The sequence below is a fragment of the Enhydra lutris genome, unplaced genomic scaffold (assembly GCF_002288905.1).
Source record: "Enhydra lutris kenyoni isolate GAN:26980312 unplaced genomic scaffold, ASM228890v2 scaffoldscaffold66, whole genome shotgun sequence".
Taxonomy (NCBI): Eukaryota; Metazoa; Chordata; class Mammalia; order Carnivora; family Mustelidae; genus Enhydra; species Enhydra lutris.
The window spans coordinates 761,136-781,809 of NW_019154150.1; the positions used below are offsets into that span (position 1 = coordinate 761,136).

A 20,674-nucleotide genomic window follows, 5' to 3' on the forward strand; every position below is an offset into this window, starting at 1 on the left:
ACAGGTAGTGGGCCCCTGTGGTGGCTTCTGATGATAAGGAGAGGAGAACTGGTGTTCCCGAGCCCTCCAGGGAGGCCACGGCCTTTGTAGAAGCCAATGCTGCTTTCAGAGAAAAAGTTCTTTCCTGGCTTGGGGAACGGACAAGCATGCAGCTGCTAATCCTCACTGTGGGAATCAGGCTGGAATTCTGGACATCCTGCCCAGACCAGGGCAAGGGGCCCGAGGACAGAGCAAGGCTTTGACCCGCAGACCCAGGCTCGGGCCCAGCACCACCCTCCCTGACTGTCTGTGGGTAGGTGATGCCCCCTCTGAGCCTCAGTTTCCTTATAGGTGAAACGGGGGCCCTGATGGGCACAGGACAGAATGACACTGGCAGCTGCCCGTAGCTATACAGCTCTATACCCAGGGCCTCGCAGGGTTTGAGGATATGGGCCCACCTGACCCTGGGGAACTTCCTGGGGGCTGTGGGTGGGTAGAAGTAGGTTTGTGAGCACTGACCTTGAGCTGTGAGTCATTGTCTCTGGGGGCTCTGCCTGGGAAGCCCCAGCTGCCTGCCCTGGGCGGGCCCAGGAGCAGCTGGTGGGGGGGTGGAGAGCAAGGGTGGGGGCTCCAGCTGGGACCCCAGTCTGGAAATGCCCCAGACCCCACTCAGGCCTAGCCCCCCCGCCCCTCGGCCACTGAGAGGCCCCGAACCCCCTGCCCCCCCTCCACCCAGAAATGCAGCTCCCAGAGCCAGACTGCCACAGCACAAAGCCTGCCTCCCCTGCGTTCTAGGGCTGTGACTTTCCCCATCTGTGCCTCAGTTGCCTCACATATCAAACAGAGCCGATGATCAAAACTATTTCACAAATAAGACCATTGGGGGGATGGGATGTGTTCGTTCAGGCCCTGTGGAGAGCTTAGACCCGTGCCCAGGACTCCATGAGCCCAAAGTGGTCAGGGAAAATTAAGGTCTGTGGGGGGCCAGCCACACACATTGTCTGTCACACAGCAAGGAAGTGGCCTGGCCAGGTCTGGGAACTGTGTCTCTCCCAGCAAATGGAGACCCTCATGGGCCAGCTAGTCTCCCAGGAAGCCGCCGTGACTTTGTTTTTCTTTTGTCTCCTGGTTACCCCCAGGAGCCAAGCCGCCAGAGCAGCCCCTTTCCCTATCCTGGCCAGTGCCTGGCCTGCCACTTGCGGTGGGCCGGGCTGCGGGCGGGTATTGGGTTTAGGCCTCTGGGGAGATGGGGAGGATGTGGGCCCCGCCCTCGCCTCCCCGCCCACCTCCCTCCCTCTCGGGCTCAGCCTCTCCCGTCCCAGGCCAGCCTCTGGACACAGGACCAGCACTTTCCCTCACCGGGCAGACGCCCCTCACCCGCCCCGAGTGACTCACTGTTCCCCTGGCCCACAGCCACCGCTGTCTCCTGGCAGGAGGCAGGCGCAAGGTTGTGCCGAAGCCACGGGGTCTGGTGCGAGAGGGCCACTCGGCCACTTGGCCAGGAGGAGGGTCTGCAAGCAGCCGGACAGGCCGGCGCAAGGGGCTGGCCTAGGGACAGCAAGGCCAGTGGCTGGGACTTACAGTGGCCTGGGGGAGCCAGCACCTCCCCCTCCACCCTGGCTTTTAGCCTTGTCTTTCTTCTTCCCACCATGAAGAAGGAAGTGACCTGAGAGCCAGCAAAGACAGCCAGCCCCCGACAGGGAGGAGACCAGGGTCAGAGGGCCGTGGCCGTGGGTCCCTCAGCCGCTGGCTCTCCCAACTAGCCAGGCATGAAGGGTGGTGGCAGCGCCGTTTGGAACCTTATGTGGAAGTACTGCATCTCCGTGAGGACCCTCAGGTACCTGGAGACGCACATGAGCGCGCGCGTGTGTGTGTCTGTGTGTCTATGTGTCTGTGTCTGTCTGTCTGTCCGTGTGCGCGTGCACACACGCGCGCGTCTACGCGGCTCTACCCAGCCATCTCCTGCTGGGAGGGGAGGCTGGGTACAGGGCTGGCCGGTTTGCTCGGACTCTGAGAGCTCGGGGATAGCTCCAGCTTGGAGGAAGCGGGGATGGAAGGCAGGAAAGGTCATGCCTGGTGCCCTCTGGAGAAACTCAGAGTCTCTAATGGGGAGGGAGGGAGATGGGAGTGTGGAACAGTAGTGGGGAGTATGTGTGCATTTGGCTGGGACCCGACGTGGCCACTGGAGGATGCCAGGGGCAGGTAGGGTATGGCTGGCAGGCTCCCCAGCGAGCACGGGAACAGGCGTTTGTTACATAACGCACAGGCACTGGGCACAGCCCAGTGACCTTGGCTCTGTCCCCTAGCCTCTCTGAGCCTGTTACCCGTCAGTAAAATGGGGCTCCCACTCGTTCCTTCAGTGTGCGGCACGGGACGATCTCGTGCGACTGTCCGGGGCAGTTGCCGAGTGGCTGAGAACTCAGCCTGGATGCAGCCACTAGGCTGCCCAAATTTAAAACTGGCCTTGGCGTTATCAGCAGCTCGTAGTGGCCTCATTTCTGTGGCCAAAGCTTCCCACCTGCAGATCCTTACGGGATTAGTGGAGGCTTAAAGGAGGTGGTGTACAAAGAACAGGGCCTGGCTGGAGGCCCACGCTGGGTAAGTCTCAGGTGTGATTACCGCTGCTCTTGTTCTTGTCCCTCTCCTTTGGCCAGCTGGACGGTCAGGAAGCTGTGCCTAGCCCAGAGCCGCTGTGCACGGCCCAGAGCCGCTGTGCACGCCAGCCCCCGCACCTGCTGAAGGCATTCAGAAGGAGGAGTGGGGAGCTGGACCCTGTGCTGGACCCTGTGCTGGACCCTGTGCAATCACGGGCAAGGCTGGGTCTTGTCTGGAGAGGGGGATTGGGTGGGGCTGCAGCTCATGTGGGAGGGGCTTAGAGGCAGCCGCTTGGAAGGGCTCAGAAGACATCTTGCTTAGATATCACCGAAGGGCCTCTTTGTCACTTTAAGGGGAGGTTTTACAAAGGGTAAGGGATTGGGAGATGCTCTCTCTTTCTTCCCACCCTCATCACGTAGTTTACAAACTATATAAGCTTTCCCTCCTTTTTTCCTCCTTTCCTTTACAAAATATTTGTGACTGCTTATAGGAGATACCTACGATAAATGAAATAAATTGGGCGCCTGGGTGGCTCAGCTGGTTAAGCGTCTGCCATGCTCTGGTCATAATCCCAGGGTCCTTGGATCGAGCCCCAGGTTGGGCTCCCTGCTCAGCAGGGAGTCTGTTTCTCCCTCTCCCTCCCCCCGACTTGTGCACGCTTGCTCTCTCTCCCTCATCCACTCTCTCTCTCAAATAAACAATTTTTTTAAAAATCAAATAAAACATCAGGACCAGGATAAGCACAATATGGAACAGAATGTCATAACCTAGGAGGGAAAAAATAGAATGGGACAGAGCTAAGCAGGGTCCTGAGGTCCTTCTGTGGTGGTGAAAATTGCTGAGTTTCCTGGCAGCCAGAGTGAAAGGGGAAACCCAGCCCCTGAGCCACGCTCACTGTGCTAGGAAACCATTATTACAGTGGTCACAATTGTCTTCACTGCTGGGTGAGAGGGTCTAGAACCCTGGACCTCTGGGCCTGGATAGATGGGTGGGTGAAGGTGGGAGGCATGGCAGGGATAGGCCTTAGGTCTCACTTTAGAAAAAGAGGACAGAAAATGAAGGCGGAGGCATTCTCTTGAACGCGGATGTGGCTGGCTGTGGGAATAGAGAGGGGAAAGCTCACCCCAGGACTGAGTCAGTGGCCATCTGTCCCTCTTTAGACCCTGGGAGAGACCTCCTTGGGTTGGCACCTCGGCCAGGCAGGCCAAGGCAGGGGGTGAGTCTCCCAGCTACAGTGAGTGTGTTGCATGCCTTTCCCTCCAACCTCAGCTGGATTTCCCTGTGTCTCATTCCCTCCTGCGGTTTCCAGGGACAGGCACTATAGAAACCTCAAGGGTTGTTTACAGGACGCAGGGGGCCCAGCCCTGGGAGGCCCTGCCATGCTCTGCCAGAAGCTCGCCCAGCCCAAGGAGGAGTAGCACAGCCTCACAGGACCTGGTAGACCAGCCGCTCCACTGCTGAGTTCCCTGGTCTGCAGAGCAGGGATAATGGCACAGGGGATAATGACCCGTCGGGGCTATGGGATAGAGCCTTGCATGGCTCATGGTAAAGCTTCGAGAGTGTTTTGTTGGCCCGGTAAACCGTCAGCGGTGATGGGCAGGCCTGCATTGCAGAACCGATAGGAACACTTGTGGGGTGGTCGCCTAACCCTCAAAGACACCACCAGGTGGGTGTGGAGCCCATAATTGGCACTGGGTTAGCCCCAGACTCCCACTTAGCACCTTTAACTACAGGGCACCTCCATGCTTGGCTGGGAAAGATGGTGCTTAGGGGGCCCCGGGAGACTTGCTCTGCTCTCTGGACCCACACCCCCTATTGTTGGGAGGCCACCAAGAGGGCTGAGCTGACTCCCCGAGTCATGCAGACAGAGGGATGGACAGAGCCGGCCCTCAGTGGGATCTCAGTTCCCCCGCCCCACCCCCACCAGGAGCCAGGGAAGACCTGAGTCAGCAGGTCTGCAACCTGAGGCGGGGCGCGCGGAAGCCACAGTGACAAATTGGAGGGTTGCAGTCGGACAGCACATAGTTTTCTGCTTGCGTCTTCAGACTCCCCTCCGCCTGAGTCTGTCACCCCTGGCCCAGACCCGCCGACATCTGGAAAAGCAAGAAGTGTGTGTGGGGAGCAGGCTACTGGCCGGCCAGCCCTGGCCCTTTGCCTAGGGGTTCAGTGACTGCAGCCCAGAAGCTGGGGGCACGACACCTGGGAACTGCGCACGGGGGCCCAAAGCCAACGACGGTAGGTCCTATGATGTGCATTCGGGGACGAGTTGCTAAACCCCTCTGGGCCTGCTTCCTCGCGTAACGTGCCAGCTAGGAGGTTCTTGGGAAGATCATGAATGGGTTCCGTTGGCCGGCACCCGTGGAGCACCTCCCTGCCAAGCCTGCCCCCTTCTTCCCGCTGAGTCTCAGCATCACAGGGCTGGAGTAGGGAGAACGCCAGCTCGGCAGCCAGCCCTGCCCAAGTTCGAACCCCAGTCCAGCCTCTTTCTACTGGGTAAGCGTCTTCCAGGGCTGTTGTAAGATTATCGGAGTCAAGGCCATGGGCCTGCCCGGGGAAGGCTAGGTGCCACACAGTGGCTCTGTCTCTAAGCAGACACCTCCAAGCTCCTGTCTGTCACAGGCCTCGGTCCGTGGTATTGGTAATCCTCAGCCTCTGGGGCCAGGCTGGAAAATCACTTTTGCATCTGGTTGTTATTTTGGGAGCGACAGATCGTTTTGTGCCACGGGGGCCAGTGGGGCATTTGAACTGCCTGGTGGGCAGAGGCAGCCCGCTTGGGGTACTGATGGGGGTGGGGCAGGGGGTTTGCTGAGCCAGCCCCGCCCCCCACCCCACCCCTGCTGTGGTGCATCTAGGGAGGAGGGCTGGGGAGCAGCTGGCAGCCAGGCTCTGGGAGCTTCCAGAGAGCTTCCTGGACAATTAGCCATCTGATGCCCTCTGCGGGAGGTTGTGTGCACACACCTCCTGGGACAGGGAGCTCACCCCCACCTCCCAGCCTGGGGAGCTCTGATGCAAGGAAATTCTTTCCCACTTGGAGCTGACACCCCTGTTCCTATGACATGCCCCCCCCAACCGACACACACATAAATGAACACTGCCCTCCCCCACCCGCCCCGGCTCTGCTCTCCCAGCCCCCAGCCCATCTGCTTCCCAGCAGAGCCTGTAGTGGCCAGGATTCCCTGAGGCTGAGGACGGAGTGTTTAGTCCCCTCCCCACGTCCTTCCCCTTCTGGACAGGCCCCGGCTATCTCTGTCCCTCTCTGGGCAGGGTTGGAGCTGTGTATGGGTTGGGAGGGGAGCTCCTAGGCAGGGCTCAGCCAGTTGTCACCACCCCTTGCCTAGGCATGACCCAAAGCACACACAGATTCTTCTGGTGTCTTCTTTACCCTTTCATACGTGGGACTTATGGCCTCAGCTCCTAGGCCTGCTTTCCCCGCCCCCTCCTGCTTGTCCCCCACCCCCCTGCCCCTCCCCATGCTGCTCTATTGCCCATCACCCCCATCCAGTCTCTGTGCAGGGTTGAAGCCTTCCTCTGGCCCTGGCACTGTGCCAGGTGCTTGGTGTCCAGCCTCACATCTAGCCAGCTAATGTCCACTGTGGGAGGGCCACCATCCCACTGCACAGAGGAGGAGCCTGGGGCTCAAGGGCCTCAAGTTATTGGTCCCCAAGCTGGGTCACAGCTGAGGCCTTTCTTGGCGAGGGCAGCAGGGCTCCCCTGAGCTGGGCAAGGAGATCGCATGGGCATCTCGCTGGAAAAGTTTCGTTTGGTTGGCCAGAAAATATTTGCTGGGCCCCTGCTCTGCGTCAGACCCATGCCTGACCCTGGGGATGTGGCAAGGAGTAAGGCAAAGGGCCCAGGCCCCACGGAGCCCACAGTTCGGGGGAAGAGAAGCAGTAAAGCAAGCAAATAGACAGAGGGGTCTTGGGACAGGGATTACAGGAAAGAAGATTAAATGGGGAGGGTGGATTGAGCGACTGGGGCCAAGATGGCCTGTGACCTGGGTGATCGGGAAAGGCCTCTCCCAGCTGCCCACTGGCCACAGAGCACACAAACTGAGTCTGTCCACACAGTGGAATGCTACACAGCCACGAAAAGGAATGGGGTGCTGCTGTGTGGTCCTGGCATGAAGCCCCCTCGGGAACAGTACACTGAGTGAGAGAAGCCGGCCACAAAAGACCACTGAGAGTGAGCAAGCCTACACGGACAGGAAGTAGAGTAGTGACTGCCAGGGGAATAGGAGCTGCGGGGGGCACGAGAAGGGCTGCTTAATGCAAACGGGGTTTCTTTCTGGGGATGATGAATATGTCCGAATCTTAGATTGTGGTGAGGTATGCACAGCTCTGTGAATAGACTGAAATCGTGGTACACTTTGAATAGGTGGATTTTCTAGAACGTGCATTATATCTCAATAAAACTGTTTTAAGAAGAAGGGGGGAAGGCCTGTCTGAGGGAGTAGGGTTGAGTTGAGAGTGGCAGAGAGAAGGGAGCTTACAAAGACCTGGGGGAGAGCATGCCAGGTGGAGGGAACAGCAGGTGCAAAGGCCCTGAGACGGGAGCATGCCTGGTGGGTTTGAAGAACATGGAGGAGGCCCAGCCGGAGTCTAGGAGGGAAGGAACGTTCAGTCCTCAGAGCCTGGCAATGTCAGATCCTCGAGAGGACCTGAGAGTTGACTGGGGTTGGGGAGAGCCCAGGCAGCGTTTAAAGCCCGATAATGACACGATGTGCTTTCTGTTTCAAAACAATCATTGGAGCTGCTGTAAGGAAATGAGACTGCGAAGAGGGAGTGGTGTGGGCTGGGGGGACGTGACACTGATCAGGAGGTAGTGGCCACTGTCTAGAGGAGAAATGATGATTGATACCCAGAGGAGACAGCTTGGCAGGCGATGGCAGTAGGAATTCAGATGGGAACAGATCACTCCGGGCCCGGGGGCGGGACTTCCTGGAGGCGGGGCCAGGGCGGGGCCTCCGGGAATGGGGTGGGTCAGGCAGAAAGGCTTTCCAGGGGGCACCACCAGTATGGGGGTGGGGAGCTGAGAGGTTGGAGGCCGTGGGAGATGAGGTGTAACGTTCGGCCCCTGCCACCCCAGTCCCGGCTGCGCCCCAGCTGCTTTCAGAGGAAGTAGGGCAGCATCTCTCCAGGGCCACCTGTCCAATGCCTTTGTCCTGCCTGCTCTGGCTGGCCCTCAGCGAGAGTGTCAGCACCCCTGTGGCCAGAGCCCCAGGCTGGGCAGGCACTCCTCCGAACAAAACAGCCTCATCAGAAACTCAAGTGGCCTGAAACGCAATCCACCACACGAGACTGACCAGGGAGGGAGTTGTATTATTTATTGACCAAAGCTTCTGGGGCCGGCCTGCTGGGGCCATTCAGACTGGCTGGACCTCGAAGGAGCCCACTGGGCAGTGAGTGTCTGGGGCCCAGCCAGAGGTGGGCGGGGGCCCCAGGGGGCCTGGCACCCGTTCTCCAGGGCGTGGTTTCCTTGATGCTGGCTGAACAGGGAGGAAGTTAGACGTCAGGCCCTGCAGTGGGGAGGGCCCAGAGCTCGTCCCTGGGGGCCGTGGAGGCAGTCAGGGTGCTGGGGCTCCAGGAAGACCTCCTCCCTCTCCCCGTGACACTGTGAGTACCAACCATCTATCCTGGGGGAGGGAGAGGGTCTTGGCCCCCTGAGAAACCTGTGAGGGGTCGCTCCTGGTCAGGGCAGCCTGCTGTGGCAAGGTCTCTGGGGCTTTCATCGGGCTGTTCGATGTCTCTTGAAACTGCTTTGTGACTTGTCCTCACTGCCTGCATGGCACAGAGGCCCACCCCGGGCCCAGAGAACCTCAGGTGTTTCCCCGCAGCTGCCTAGAAAGGTGGCTTCAGCTGTGGGAGGGAAGTTCTTTCACTCCCCAGGGCATTGGCCCAACCCCAGGCCTTGGTGGGGGTGGAAGGTCTAGGGCCCGTCATCACCACTGTGAGAAGCAACCATGCCCATTTTCCAGCTGAGTAAACTGAGGCCCACAGGGGTCACACACTTGCCGAGGGCCCCTGTAGTGTAGTTGGTGCAGTTTCTTCCCCCACTGCTCTCCCCCCCAACACACAGAGCTTAAACTTTGAGCACAAGGTGGCCAGGGCAGAGGGAGCAGAAGCATTTTCCCGAAATGATCCAGAGTAGAACCTTGAGGGTCTGCATATTCCCCCAGGGCCCCGGGGGAGGGGGGGGACTCCGGAGACAGACCCCAGGTAGATGGGCAGCTCTGAACACACAGAATGAGAGAGATTCAGTGAGCCTCTTTGGTGCTGTCCCTTGGGAAATCCCCTTGAGCAACATGGGGAGCCTGGAGCCACCTGCCCCTCAGGGAGATTCCCCACTGAGCTCTGCTTCCCCATCTAAGCTCACTACAGCCCTGGAGAGGACAACAGCTCGCACCCTTGGTTATGCAGGAACTCAGGCACAGAGATGCTGGGGTATCTGTGCAATGTCCCCCCAGCAGGTATAGGTTGGGGAGCTGGGGCTTGAACCCAGAGTGACTCCGAGCCCCTCAGTGCATCATGTAGTCTCTGTCTGGGGTGAATGACCGCATGACTATCCCATCACTAGGTCTCCATTTTTCCATCTGTAGTGGATTGGTCCCCCAGTGCTGAGGAGGGGGGCTGTGTGCCCCACTGGCCTCCGGGAGCTGGGGCTGGGGTCAGGGTAGGCTTGGCCACACGAGTGGTAGCTCCCAGGGGGACTCTGTTCTCAGGTCAACAAAGCCTTCCTCTGACACATCGCTAGACCCCCTGATGATGCAAGTGAGCCAGGGGGCGGGGGGCTGTGGGAGAACCCTGGGGTTGTCAGGCTGCTCAGAACCCAGGGCTCAGGCCTCCAGTTCAGCGGTCTCCAGCATCTACGTGCCTTGGTTGGGCTCCAGGGTGCAGACTGGGGATCCTGGCCGATGGGTGCCAGCTCCTGTCCTGAAGGAAGGCCCATTTCGATCCTGAGGGTAGGGTAGAAAGAGCGGAACCAGGAGCCAGGACAGCTGGGCTCACCTGGGATCCAGACAAGCCCCTTTCTTTCCTGAGTCTTCTGTGCTCACCTGTGAACATCCAGGTGGAGTCAGGAGCCGTGAGGCATTCCGTGACTCTTTGCAGGGTTTCAGGCTCACCATTCATTCATGAATTTAATCATTCAACAGACTTACAGAGCACCTCCTGCAGGCCTAGCACCGTCTTGTCTCTGGGGCTACAGAAGTCATAAACGGGAGGCCACAGGAGGAGGGCGTGCAGGGCCGGGAGCGTACCTGGTTGGTTGGGTGTGTTTTGTTTTCATAGCTACATATCGCCTGTTAGGAAACAAAACCAGCCAGCCTACCAGATTCAGGATTTCACAGATGCCAATGCTTAGGAGGAAACAAACAAAAAAGTGAGTGGATTTGAAGTTGATCTGGAGAGCTCGCGGTGGGCAGAGATCGCGGTGGGCAGAGAGGGCCGGAATCATGCATGCTGGCTGTGGGTGCCTGGGGCTCTCAGCAGAGGCCAGCGAGTGGGGGTGCTGAGCTTTGTTGTATGCCTAGGGGGAGTCTAGGCTTTGAGGAGAGATGTGGGACTTCCAGAAATGTTCCTTCCCCAGAACCTTCTGGAAGTCCCCAGACCAAGTCCCACTTCTAACATGACAGTTTCAGCTTGGCTCTGCTCAAACAGGTCTCTCACAGCCAACAGTCACATTGGAACTCTGCTGACTGTCCTAGTGCCCCCCCCCCCCCCCCCCTACTGTGGAGATGTCAGCGGCCAACAGGCTCTGGTTTGGGTCCTAGCATCACACGCCCCCCTGGGTGAGTCTTGTGAAGCCACAGGCCTTCCCTGAGCTGCCAGCTGCTCGAGCATGAAAGACTGTTTGATGGCACCAAATAAGCTTAGGATGATGGGCCCTCTCCGCCTGCCACACCTTAAAGAGCCTGCATCCTTCTAGGCGTGAGGGTTTTGCTTAGGACTTTTCCAGGGGGATTGGGTTTGGGTGGGACTCAGAGTCCAGGAAGCCAGCTCGGGCCCTCCCATCTCCCAGGGTCCTGCCAGTCTCATCCTGTCGGGAGCCCCCACTCTGGGCTTGGAGCGGGCAGAGGCCATTCAGATCTCCTACCCCCATCATTAGGGAGCTAGAGCAGCATGGCCTTCAGAACCCCAGCACGGATGTGGGGTTACTGCCTAGAGAGGGGGCGCCTGACCAGACATGCCCGTGGTCCCCGAGCAGGGGAAGGGGTCTGCTGAGGACAGCACCTGCACGAATCAGACCGGTGAGAGCAGGCGGGATGGCCCACACTGCGGCCTCCACTCAGGGTCCTTTATGGGCCAGGCCAGTGTGAGGCGCTCTTGGGTCTTCTGCCTGGGTCTGCAAGGGAGTTTTTGTGAGCCCCATTTGAGGGCTGAGCCAACCAATGCCCAGGAATCCGTATCAGTGTGATTTCAGAGTGAGGTGTCCAGGCTGTAACCAGCCTGTGGGGAGCATCAGCGCAGCTGTCAGCTGGGGCTTGGACTCAGAGGGCCATGAGGCAGGCTTCTGGGAAGAGTCAGACTGTTGAAGTAGGTTGAGAGCCTAGACTTCGGTGTGAGTCTTAACTCTGCTGCTTTCTTAGCTATATGACCTTGGATTAGCCTCAGGTTAGCCTCAGTCTGTCAGTGAGGAAACCCTTCCAGTTGCTGGTGAGAGGAAATCCAAATCAAACAGGCTTAAGCAGAAGGAGGGCTTCATTGGTTCATGGAACCGAAAAGTCTGGGGCAGGGGGTAAACTAGCTTCAGGAATGGCTGGATCTAGGGGTTAAATTTATGTAACAGGTTTGGACTTCTCAACTCCCTCCTCCCACTGGCTTCATTTTGAAGCAGGGCTCCTCCAGGTGGGGTCCCCAGCTCTGTGCTTGGCATGCAGGGAATGCTTCCCAACCAAACAACAGACCAGCTTCAGGAACCAGGCTGCCATGAGCAACACCTTATCTCTGTTTTAGGGATGTTGACAGTACCCTGGGGGAGATAGGACAAGAAAAGAGGAAGTTGCCGTACAGGGTGATCAGAGCTGAAACCGGTGTGTCCTCAACACCTATGGGAGACCAGAGGAGGGATGTCAGAGATCACATCTGGATGGGTTCCCCAAAGTCTTCCTAGAAGAAATGACAGCTGAACTAGCTTTTGAAGGCGGAGGAGTTGGTCTGGGGAATGAGAAGTGAGGGAGCAGGAGCCCTGGGGTTCAGTGTGGAGTTCTGGTTGCCTCAGGACCCACACCCAGTGGGGCTGACCAGGCTGTGGAATTCCCAGTGGGACTTAGAGGTCAGACTAGGTGGGGGGGTGAGCAATGGAGGGTGGGAACAGCTGAGCTAACATGTGGGTGAAAGATGGCTCTGGCTTCAAGCCAGTGAGGGTGGGAAAGAATGAGCATTTAGTGAGCACCTACTGTGTGCCTGTAACTTTGCACACGTTGCCTCATTCTGGCTACACGCCAAGCCTGGAGGTACCTCACCCCCATTTTGCAGAGAATGAAACAGGTGCCAGGACAAAATCCCTTATCTAAGTCCATCAAACATATTTCCCCACAAACTTGGAATTTCAGACCTACCAGTTGGCCAGGCTCGGTGGCCTCTGGCTGGCCGCCGAGAGGCTACTAAGATACCACCCATGGCAGGGACATATGGGGAAGTTACAGTGTTCAAAACAGTTACATGTTGAAACACCTTCCCAGCACACTAACCACTAAGACTCCCATTGCACCGGCAGCCGGAAGCAAACACCGTGAATCTGAAACTTGATGTCCTCAAGATAGGAGACACGTCATAGCCAGGGGCCCCCATAGTGAAGCAGGTATGGAGAGTCACTTGTGCATGAGCAACCAGGGGAAACCAGCTGGATTTTGAGCTTGAAGCGGCAAATTTTTAAAACACTTCCGAGCTGCCCCCCACAGTGTGTTCACTTGTAGCTGAGGTAAGCCAGGGAGAGCATGGAATGGGAACAGGAGGACCAAGGGCCAGATCCTAGCTCCCCATTTGCTTGCTAGAACCCTTCTGAGCCTCAGGATATCCCCCTCTGTAAAGCGAGGGCATGCCCTATGCAACGACATAGAAAGAGCTCAATAAATGTCCAGGATTATTATCCCTAAGGAAAAACAGTCATCTTGGTTTGATTATAACATTTTAAAAATTGCTGTTTTTACAACCACAGACTTGAACCAAATGGGAAATCGTTTGGTTCAGACTATGACTCTCCCCCAACCCTCCCTGAGGGCAGGCACCTGCTTGTTCAGCCCTGTGTCTGCTGGTCAGGATTCAAGTTCAGGAAATGCACTTGATGACGTAAAACCAAATTTTGAACTTGTCAAATATTAATTGATCCAAGGTATTCATTTTTAATTTTTTTTAATTCTTTTTAAAGATTGTTCATTTATTTATGTGAGAGAGAGAGAGCAGAAGCAGGGGGAGCTGGAGAGGGAGAAGCAGGCTCCCTGCTGAGCAGAGAACCCAATGTGGCACTCGATCCCAGGACCCTGAGATCATGACCCGAGCTGAAGGCAGACACTTAACCCACTGAGCCACCCAAGCCCTCCCGGGATATTCGTTTTTTATTTATTTGTTTTTATTTTTATAATTTTTTAAAAGATTTTATTTATTTATTTGACAGAGATCACAAGTAGGCAGAGAGGCAGGCAGAGAGAGAGGGGGAAGTAGATTCCCTGCCGAGCAGAGAGCCCGATGTGGGGCTTGAACCCAGGACCGCCAGGATCATGACTTGAGCCGAAGGCAGAGGCTTTAACCCACTGAGCCACCCAGGTGCCCCCTGGGGTATTCACTTTTTAAATGAGATAGTGAGACAAAGCTTTTTGAAGAGGAAAAAGAAAAAAAACCAGAGGCCTATATCCCGGTGATAATAGTTAGCAGAAGGAGGCCAGAGGGAGACGTCATTGACATTTTGGAGTGCTGGAGGGATATTGAGAGGAGATTTCTTGGGAAATGACCTCTGAGCCAGGTTTGGCGTGTGATTGGGAACACTGGGCAAGTGGAGAGTGGAGGAGAATTTGGGGGAACCTGTCGGTTGAGTGTCCATGGTGTGTTTGAGAATAGCCATCAGTCTTGGGTGGCATGGAGTCTGGAAGGATGAAGCCCAGAGTTGAGGTCCAAATGAAGGGCTGGTGGGGCCCAGAGCCCAGAGTGCTAGACTCAGCGGACACAGAGGAGCCCTCCAGGGTTTTATTGTCTTCTACTTCTGTAACAGTAGGGCTTCAGGTACAGTTTGAGTCAGGGGCTAAACTCTCTAAACACCGTCATCTTTTTCTCCTTTTTCATCTCTCACGACTTTGACAGCAGAAACAGTTCCAACAGAACTCCCAGAACAGACTCTCACTGGTCTAGCTGGGGTCACCTGCCCCTCCCTGGACCTGTCACTCTGGCGAGGGGGTGAATTATTCTAGAGTTAGGGACGGAATCGGTGGATACAAACTAGATGGACTAAGAGTGGAGGAGGGAGATTCCCTAAAGAAAATCAGGGTATGTCTCCTGAAGTGAGAAGGAGGCTGGTCAGGCAGAAACATCCAGCATCCCCCCTTCGTGTCAGCCGCATGAGGTAGGATTTCTTATGATCCCTGTTTTACAGATGAGAAAACCAAGGCTTGGGGACAGAGAGTGGCTTGCCCAAGGTCCACCATTAGCAAATGGCCTCAGACCCCAAGTCTGCTGGACCCCAAAGCCTGGGCTCTTAACCATCTCCCCCACTGCCTTGGAGGCACCAGATCTGAGTTCAAAGAGGGTGCCTTTGGAGCTCCAGTGGTGGGTGGAGTGGCAAGGAGGAGACTGGAGGCAGAGGATGGGGCAGGAGGCTGGTGCCACACAGAGGGGAGGGGAAGGGGCCCTGAGAGATAGAGGTGTGGCATGTCCCAATGCACTGTCAGCCCTAGCTTTCACTGTTGTTTCCTTACGTGGATAAAGAAATTGATCTAATCAGCAATATATCACACACACAGCCATTTGTATGTACACAAATTATGTACATTAATGTACACACAGCCATTTGTATGCACACATGTGTATGTATATATACCCACATGTACAAACACACACACATAAGCGTGCAGGTTACTTTGCCTCCTGGTTTCTGTTTCAGGCAATCTTAGCAGGAGGATGCAAGGTGTGGGGCTTCTGAGCCTAGAGGCTGGACCTCTGCTGGGGCTACGGTCACAGGGGCATTTCCTGGGGAATTTCCGGAGGAAGTGGTCGAAGGGAAGTAACCACCCACCTGGCTCAGGGCCAGGGTGGGGAGCGAGTGGGATGGGGAAACAGCCACTCCTCACTTCCCTTTTCAGCCCTAAGGCTTCCCAGGCAAGAGTCCTGCCTCACTGATGACATCGTGTAGGTCAGGGGTCATTCTGCCCATACCTTCATTGCACAAAGGGAAAACTGAAGCAGCCGGGGGGGGGGGCAGAGCAGGCCTCGCCTTTGTCCTCACCATATGGGGAAGTCTGGCAGCCTGAGTGAATAGCCTAAAGGGGCTGCTGCTTTGCTGTATGACCTGGGGCAAGTCACAGAGCTGCTGTGGGCCTCAGTTGTATATGTGCAAAATGGACCTGTAATTACCTCCCAGAGTGGACAAATGAATGGAGTTTCAAAAAAGAGCTGGGTCAGTGTCTGGCAGGTGTCAGTAAATGTTGGCTGTTACAGTTTCTTCCTTTGCACAGCGAACTCTCCTTTGTGTGGCTATAGATTGTAAGAAAGCTGGGCCTAAGACCCAGCTCTCTTTCTCTTTTTATTTTTTTTTCCCCCTCTAAAGATTTACTTATTTCTTTATTTGAGAGAGAGAGAAAGAGAGAATCTCAAGCAGAATTCCCACTGAGCACTGATCCCACGACCCTGAGATCATGACTTGAGCCGAAATCAAGAGTCGGGTATTCAAAGGACTGAGCCACCCAGGCCCCCCAAGACCTGTGTCTAAACTGGGCAGCCTGGGGCAAGCCACTTCACTATTCAGGGCCCCCGGTTGCCTTATCTAGAACATGGATTACTAATTACCACCTCACGGGTTACTGCGAAGATGAACAGAGTGCCCAGCCCCCGGGATGGGATTTCCTGGTGTGTTTCCTTCCCGCTGGGCAGATGGACATCCTCTACCCCCGTGGCTCCTCTTCTTGCCCTGGGAGGGTAGCAAGTCAGTGATTCTATTAATAAATCATTCAGCTAGTATCCACGGAGCACCCACTGTGTGCCAGGCCCTGCTGAAAACAGTGAGGAAGTCAGATGCAGATCTCCTCCCCCTGGAGCTGCGGGGTGGGGGGGCAGGGAGACAGGAAATAAGTAAGCACACAACTGAACAAGATACTTTAAGACATTGCAGTGAGGAAGATAAATGGGTTGATGGGGGGGGTGGATGACTTGGTGGAGGCCCCTTTCAATTGGATGGTCAGCAAGTGGTCTCCAAGGAAGGCACAAAGAGGACAAGGAGGTGATCGGTGATCGGCAGAGATGGGGGATAGGTCTGGTGACAGAGGGAGGAGTGGGGTGGACGGCCACCAGGGAATTCAGACTCAAAGGAGAGAGGGGTCAGGGGCTTCTGGCACCTGCTCCCCAAGAGGGGAGTCTGGGTGGGCCCGTCTGAGAGCCCGGGGGTTGCGGTTGGGGGCTATTCCTTCTCATGCGGTAAGCATTTGCTGGAGGCAGGTATGGCGGAGGCCCACCTGTGAAGGATGATGAGGGGATGATGATGGGGGAGAAAGGGCACGTCCAACAGCCTGGAAGTTGCCAGCCACCTTTGGTGCTTGGCCCTGGAGCCCCAGACTGAGGGTGGCAGGTGGTGCTGGCAGAGGGGGACTGCAAGGAGAAACAGCTGGGGTCGGCCGCAAACTTTGGAACTCTAAGAACCACATAAGTAACCACATTTCATCCTCAAGAACTGTCATAACCCCAGCCCGGACTTCCGTGTGCCCAAGACAGGCCACTGGCCCTCCCTAGAGCCCTGACCTTTCTGGAGACACGGGGACACAAATAATGATATCAGCTGGTTTTGGTGGAGCAGCGGCATGTGTCCAGCATGGTCAGGCCATTTACACAGATCGTGTCATCTTCTGGTGTCTTGTGTTGTCACAGCGGGCTTTTCAGTGCTGGGGGTGGGGGGGGGTCTGTTGGATAGGACTGAGACCTAGTATGGAAAGACTCTGTAGCTGGATTCTAGGGTGACTTTATATAGGAAACACAGACTCTTAATGTAAAAAAAAAAAAAAAAAATTCTGGGGCTGAAATCCTAAAGCTGTCTGTCCCTAAAATGCGCTGTCCTTGTTTGGGCGCTGTCCACGGTGGCTCCTTCGTGGGTGTAAAAAGCAGATGCTGACCGTGGCCCAGAAATCCCCCGACTGAAGGGGAGATGCACCTGCTAACCCAAAGGGGGTCTGTTTTCCCGCAGCACTTGTAACTGCCCCACTTCATGGAGGAGGAAACTGACGTTGAGGTTAAGTCCCTCAGCCAAATTCATTCAGTAATGTCACGAACGGGATCTGAACCCAGGCTGGCAAGACCCAGAGCTCCCAAGGGCTCCACAACGTATCTCACTGGCGAGATCCAATGTGCTCGCAGAGGGACCGGCCCCTTCCTGGTCCACTGGATTTCTGGACAGCTGGTGTCCCCGCTCTCTCGCCTATGGCTCCCCAGCAGAGGTGGCAGAGACAGTCAGAGCTGGAAGGCCTTTAAGAAACCATCAAGCCATTCTTCCACAGGCCAGGGGATCCCGTGAGCGTGGCCGGGAAAGGGGTGTCACGGTGGGTCCTATGGCAAGCTCAACACACTTGGTGGAAGGGGCTCCTGACCAAGGGTGATGGGGTAAGAGGTGGGGCCCCAGAAACAACATGAGACATCAGAAGTCTGGGCTCGGCCCCAAACTTGAGTCAATAACCACATGACAAGCCACATTTCACCTGCACACGCAGATGCCCCAGATAAGCTGGCCACAGCGAGCACCCCAAGGCTGCCGCATGGCACCCTGACTCGCCCGCAGGTGACCCCGGAGTGCACGGGAAGGAGCCATGCGGCCCAAGGAGGCTTCCCGGCAGCCATCAGAATGACATGTCATTCTTTGGATGCCAAATGTGTGTCGGGCCCTACTTGGTGTTCATCAAATTCTCGTAGCAACCCCGTCAACTAGGAATATCCACCCTGCTTTGCAGATGGGGAAACTGAGGCCAGCCAGATCACTTGTCCGTATTCCTTGCTAGCTGGAAAGGGGCTCCCTACCTTCAGGAACTGGAGGGTTGGCTGACGTAGTGGGTCCGATAAGGGGAGAGGCGTTCACGTGCTTCCCACCCCAGGGTCTGCCCTCCTCCCAGGTGGCAGCCGGGACAAGTCCCACTGCAGAGGGGCCTGGGCACCAGGATGGGGGGAATTTGTGGCCATATTTTATAATCAGAGCACATGTATCATTAGGATTTTACTGGGTTCTTCTCTCACAAAGGTTAGGGTGAGCAAAGCAAGTTCTAAGGTCATTGTATTCAAAGCCCCAAACCAGCCTGGTGAATTACCCATGAAGACCCTTCAATGGCCCATAACATACAGGGTTCCTGGTTTGTATACCCAGCGGAAGCGTGTGGTCCCCGAGCCAGACCAGATGAGGGAACCAAGGCTTGCCCCAGCATTCCAGCCTTTGAGGTGAAGAGGGGACCCACAGATCCCTACTGGGAGTGCTAGGGAGTCCAAAACACTGCTCACCTTCAGCAGCCCTGTTCTGTATTACTGGTAAGCCCATAGAAATGCCCTGCTCCTGACGGAAGCCACCAGCCATATGGGACTATTTAAATTTTAATGCTTTCGATGAATTTTTTTTAGATTTCAGTTCCCCATCTGCACTAGCCACGTTCCAAGTGCTCAGTGGCCACCCAGCTAGCAAGTGGAGAGCCAGGAGTCAGCTGGCCTGAGCCCAGCTCCACCCCTTTTGTCCAGCTGCCCTTGTGCCTGCCTTTGTGGTCGCCCAGACCTCGCGCCGGCTGCTTGGGACCCAGAAAGTATTCAGCCTTTTCCTGGTTTCTGCTCTTGAGGGGTTCTCCCGGACAGGAGAACTGATAACACATGGTAACAGGGTGTGAGCAAGACCATCCCTCCAGCCCCAGCCCCTGGCTCCCACCCGCCCTGCACTCAGGTAGCCAGAACCCAGGGTGTGCTGAGCCGGGAGCAGGAGGGCCACCCCGCTCTGGTGCCAGCCCCTTGCTCCAACCCTGTCCTCCCCACTGTGAAGTAAGGTGGGGCGGGGGGGACTCTAGATCCACTCGCCAGGCCTTTCCAGTAAAAGCAGGGTGGCTTTACATCACCAAAACTCGGGAGAAACCTCCCCACCCCCCTGGTTAGTATCCATGGCTAAAAAATGACAATGAGCCACCGAGAACCCATTTCAGATGAATTTGAAGTCTATGAATTTTATTCGCAACAGCTTCTATTTTGGTTTGAAAGATGTTAATGTGTGAAACAGTATTTGTTTGGTCTACCAGCATTGGGTGTGCATATGGGTTGTAAGATCCCCTAAAATAAGTCAGGGGCTCTCAGCTTGGGAATCCCCGGAACTTCCAGGATCCGAATGGGGGGAGGGGGACCTCATGATAGCTCTATGTGGCCAGCACTTGTTCTGGGTTTTGTGGTGGGAGAGGAGTAAGGTTCTCCCTCGACACCCTGTCCCCCACCCCACTCTTACACCCCTCCGCGCTCACAATCTGCAGCCCCCCTCCCTAACAGCCATTCTTCTGATTCTGTTCTGAGCTCTGCCAATCTGAGGTGACCCAGGATTTTTGCCTGGTGCCTCTAGGCTGTGGGCCCCAGTGTCCAAAAGCTGGGATCCTCTCATCTATGGGGACAGAATTTGACTTCCTTATAAACCAGGGGAACAGAGATGATTCAGACACCACTCCCTGCCCTCCAGACTGGGGTCTCAGGTAGAGCTGAGGGGTTTGCACACCCCCTTCCTTCGCCAGCAGGACCCTCCTTGACCCCAGCTGAATGTCAGTGCCACAAGGGGAGGGACAACTGTGTGTGTCCCATCTGATTCCTGGCACATTGTAGACACTCAGATATATGTTGGACGAATGAATTACTGAATTAATAAATGCAAGCTGAGGGGCACACAGGCGTATGTCCCAACCCTGCCCTCTGGCTTCTGGCTGTGTCTTCTTTTGGTGGTGGTGGGGGGCGGGATCTCAGAGTCATGCAATGAGCAGGGAGGGGGCACCCCCTATGGGAGTTGTGTCCACGACTAGATTGGTGCTTTTTCTACCTTTGGGGTCCATGGATTTATTCGCAGGGGTCTTCAGGTTCCACACAATAATTTTTTTTAATGTGTGGATTCTTTAAGAGTTATAAGTTCTTTTGTAATAATTTCCATCTCCAAGAAGACTTGCAAGAATAATACCAAAAACAAAAACAAAAAACAACCTTCTCCCCTGTACCCTTCACCCAAATTCCTTATTACTAATGTTTCACCAAACTTTGCTCTCTCACCATATTTTTCCCCCAGAACTATTTGAGAGATCATCGCAGACATGCAACATGACTTTTACTCCTGAATAATGTTTCGAGGTCTATTTCCTAAAAACAAGAACATTCTGTTACATAAACATGGTTCAATAGCCAAATTCAAGAAGTCTAACTCTGACACCATACTGGGATCTAATATACAATTTATAGTCACCTTTACCAGTCGTCTCAGGAATGTCCTTCATGTCAATTTGTTCCCTCATCCAGATCTCCCATTGCATTCCGTCACTACTCATTCTCTTAAAGCTTTGTAAAGATGTCATTTACATCCCATAGAATCTCCTTGCTCAAGTGATTACTAGAGATATTTACGGAGTTATATAAACATCACAATTTTATTCTAAATTATTTCCAACCCCCTGAAAAGGCCTCATCTCTAGTTTCCATCAAGGCCTTGTCCCCCTTCTAGCCCCTGATAACCACAAATCTATTTTTTGTCTCTAGAGATTTGCCTTTCTGAGCGTTTCATTATAAATGGAATCATGCACTAGATGACCTTTGTATGTGACCCCTTTCACTTTAGCTTCGGGCTATCCTGTTCATCCGTAGAATGTAGCCATGGTTCACCCCTTTTTTGTGGCTGAATAATAGTCCATTGGCTGATGGACATTTGGGTTGTTTCC

At 55.3% G+C, this 20,674-nt stretch overlaps 1 protein-coding gene across 2 annotated transcripts in view; it reads left to right on the top strand.

Moving 5' to 3' along the window:
• The first annotated feature begins 1,330 nt into the window (after positions 1 to 1,330).
• The window catches only part of LOC111159140 (IQ motif and Sec7 domain 1), a 119,564-nt gene continuing 100,220 nt past the window's right edge, over positions 1,331 to 20,674 (top strand). The window contains exon 1 of one of the 2 annotated variants that reach the window (XM_022521566.1): positions 1,331 to 1,816. In XM_022521566.1, the coding sequence (XP_022377274.1) occupies positions 1,749 to 1,816 (68 nt within the window). In that variant the 5' untranslated portion in view covers positions 1,331 to 1,748. The remainder of the gene's footprint in view (positions 1,817 to 20,674) is intronic. The other variant, XM_022521569.1, reaches the window with a different exon arrangement.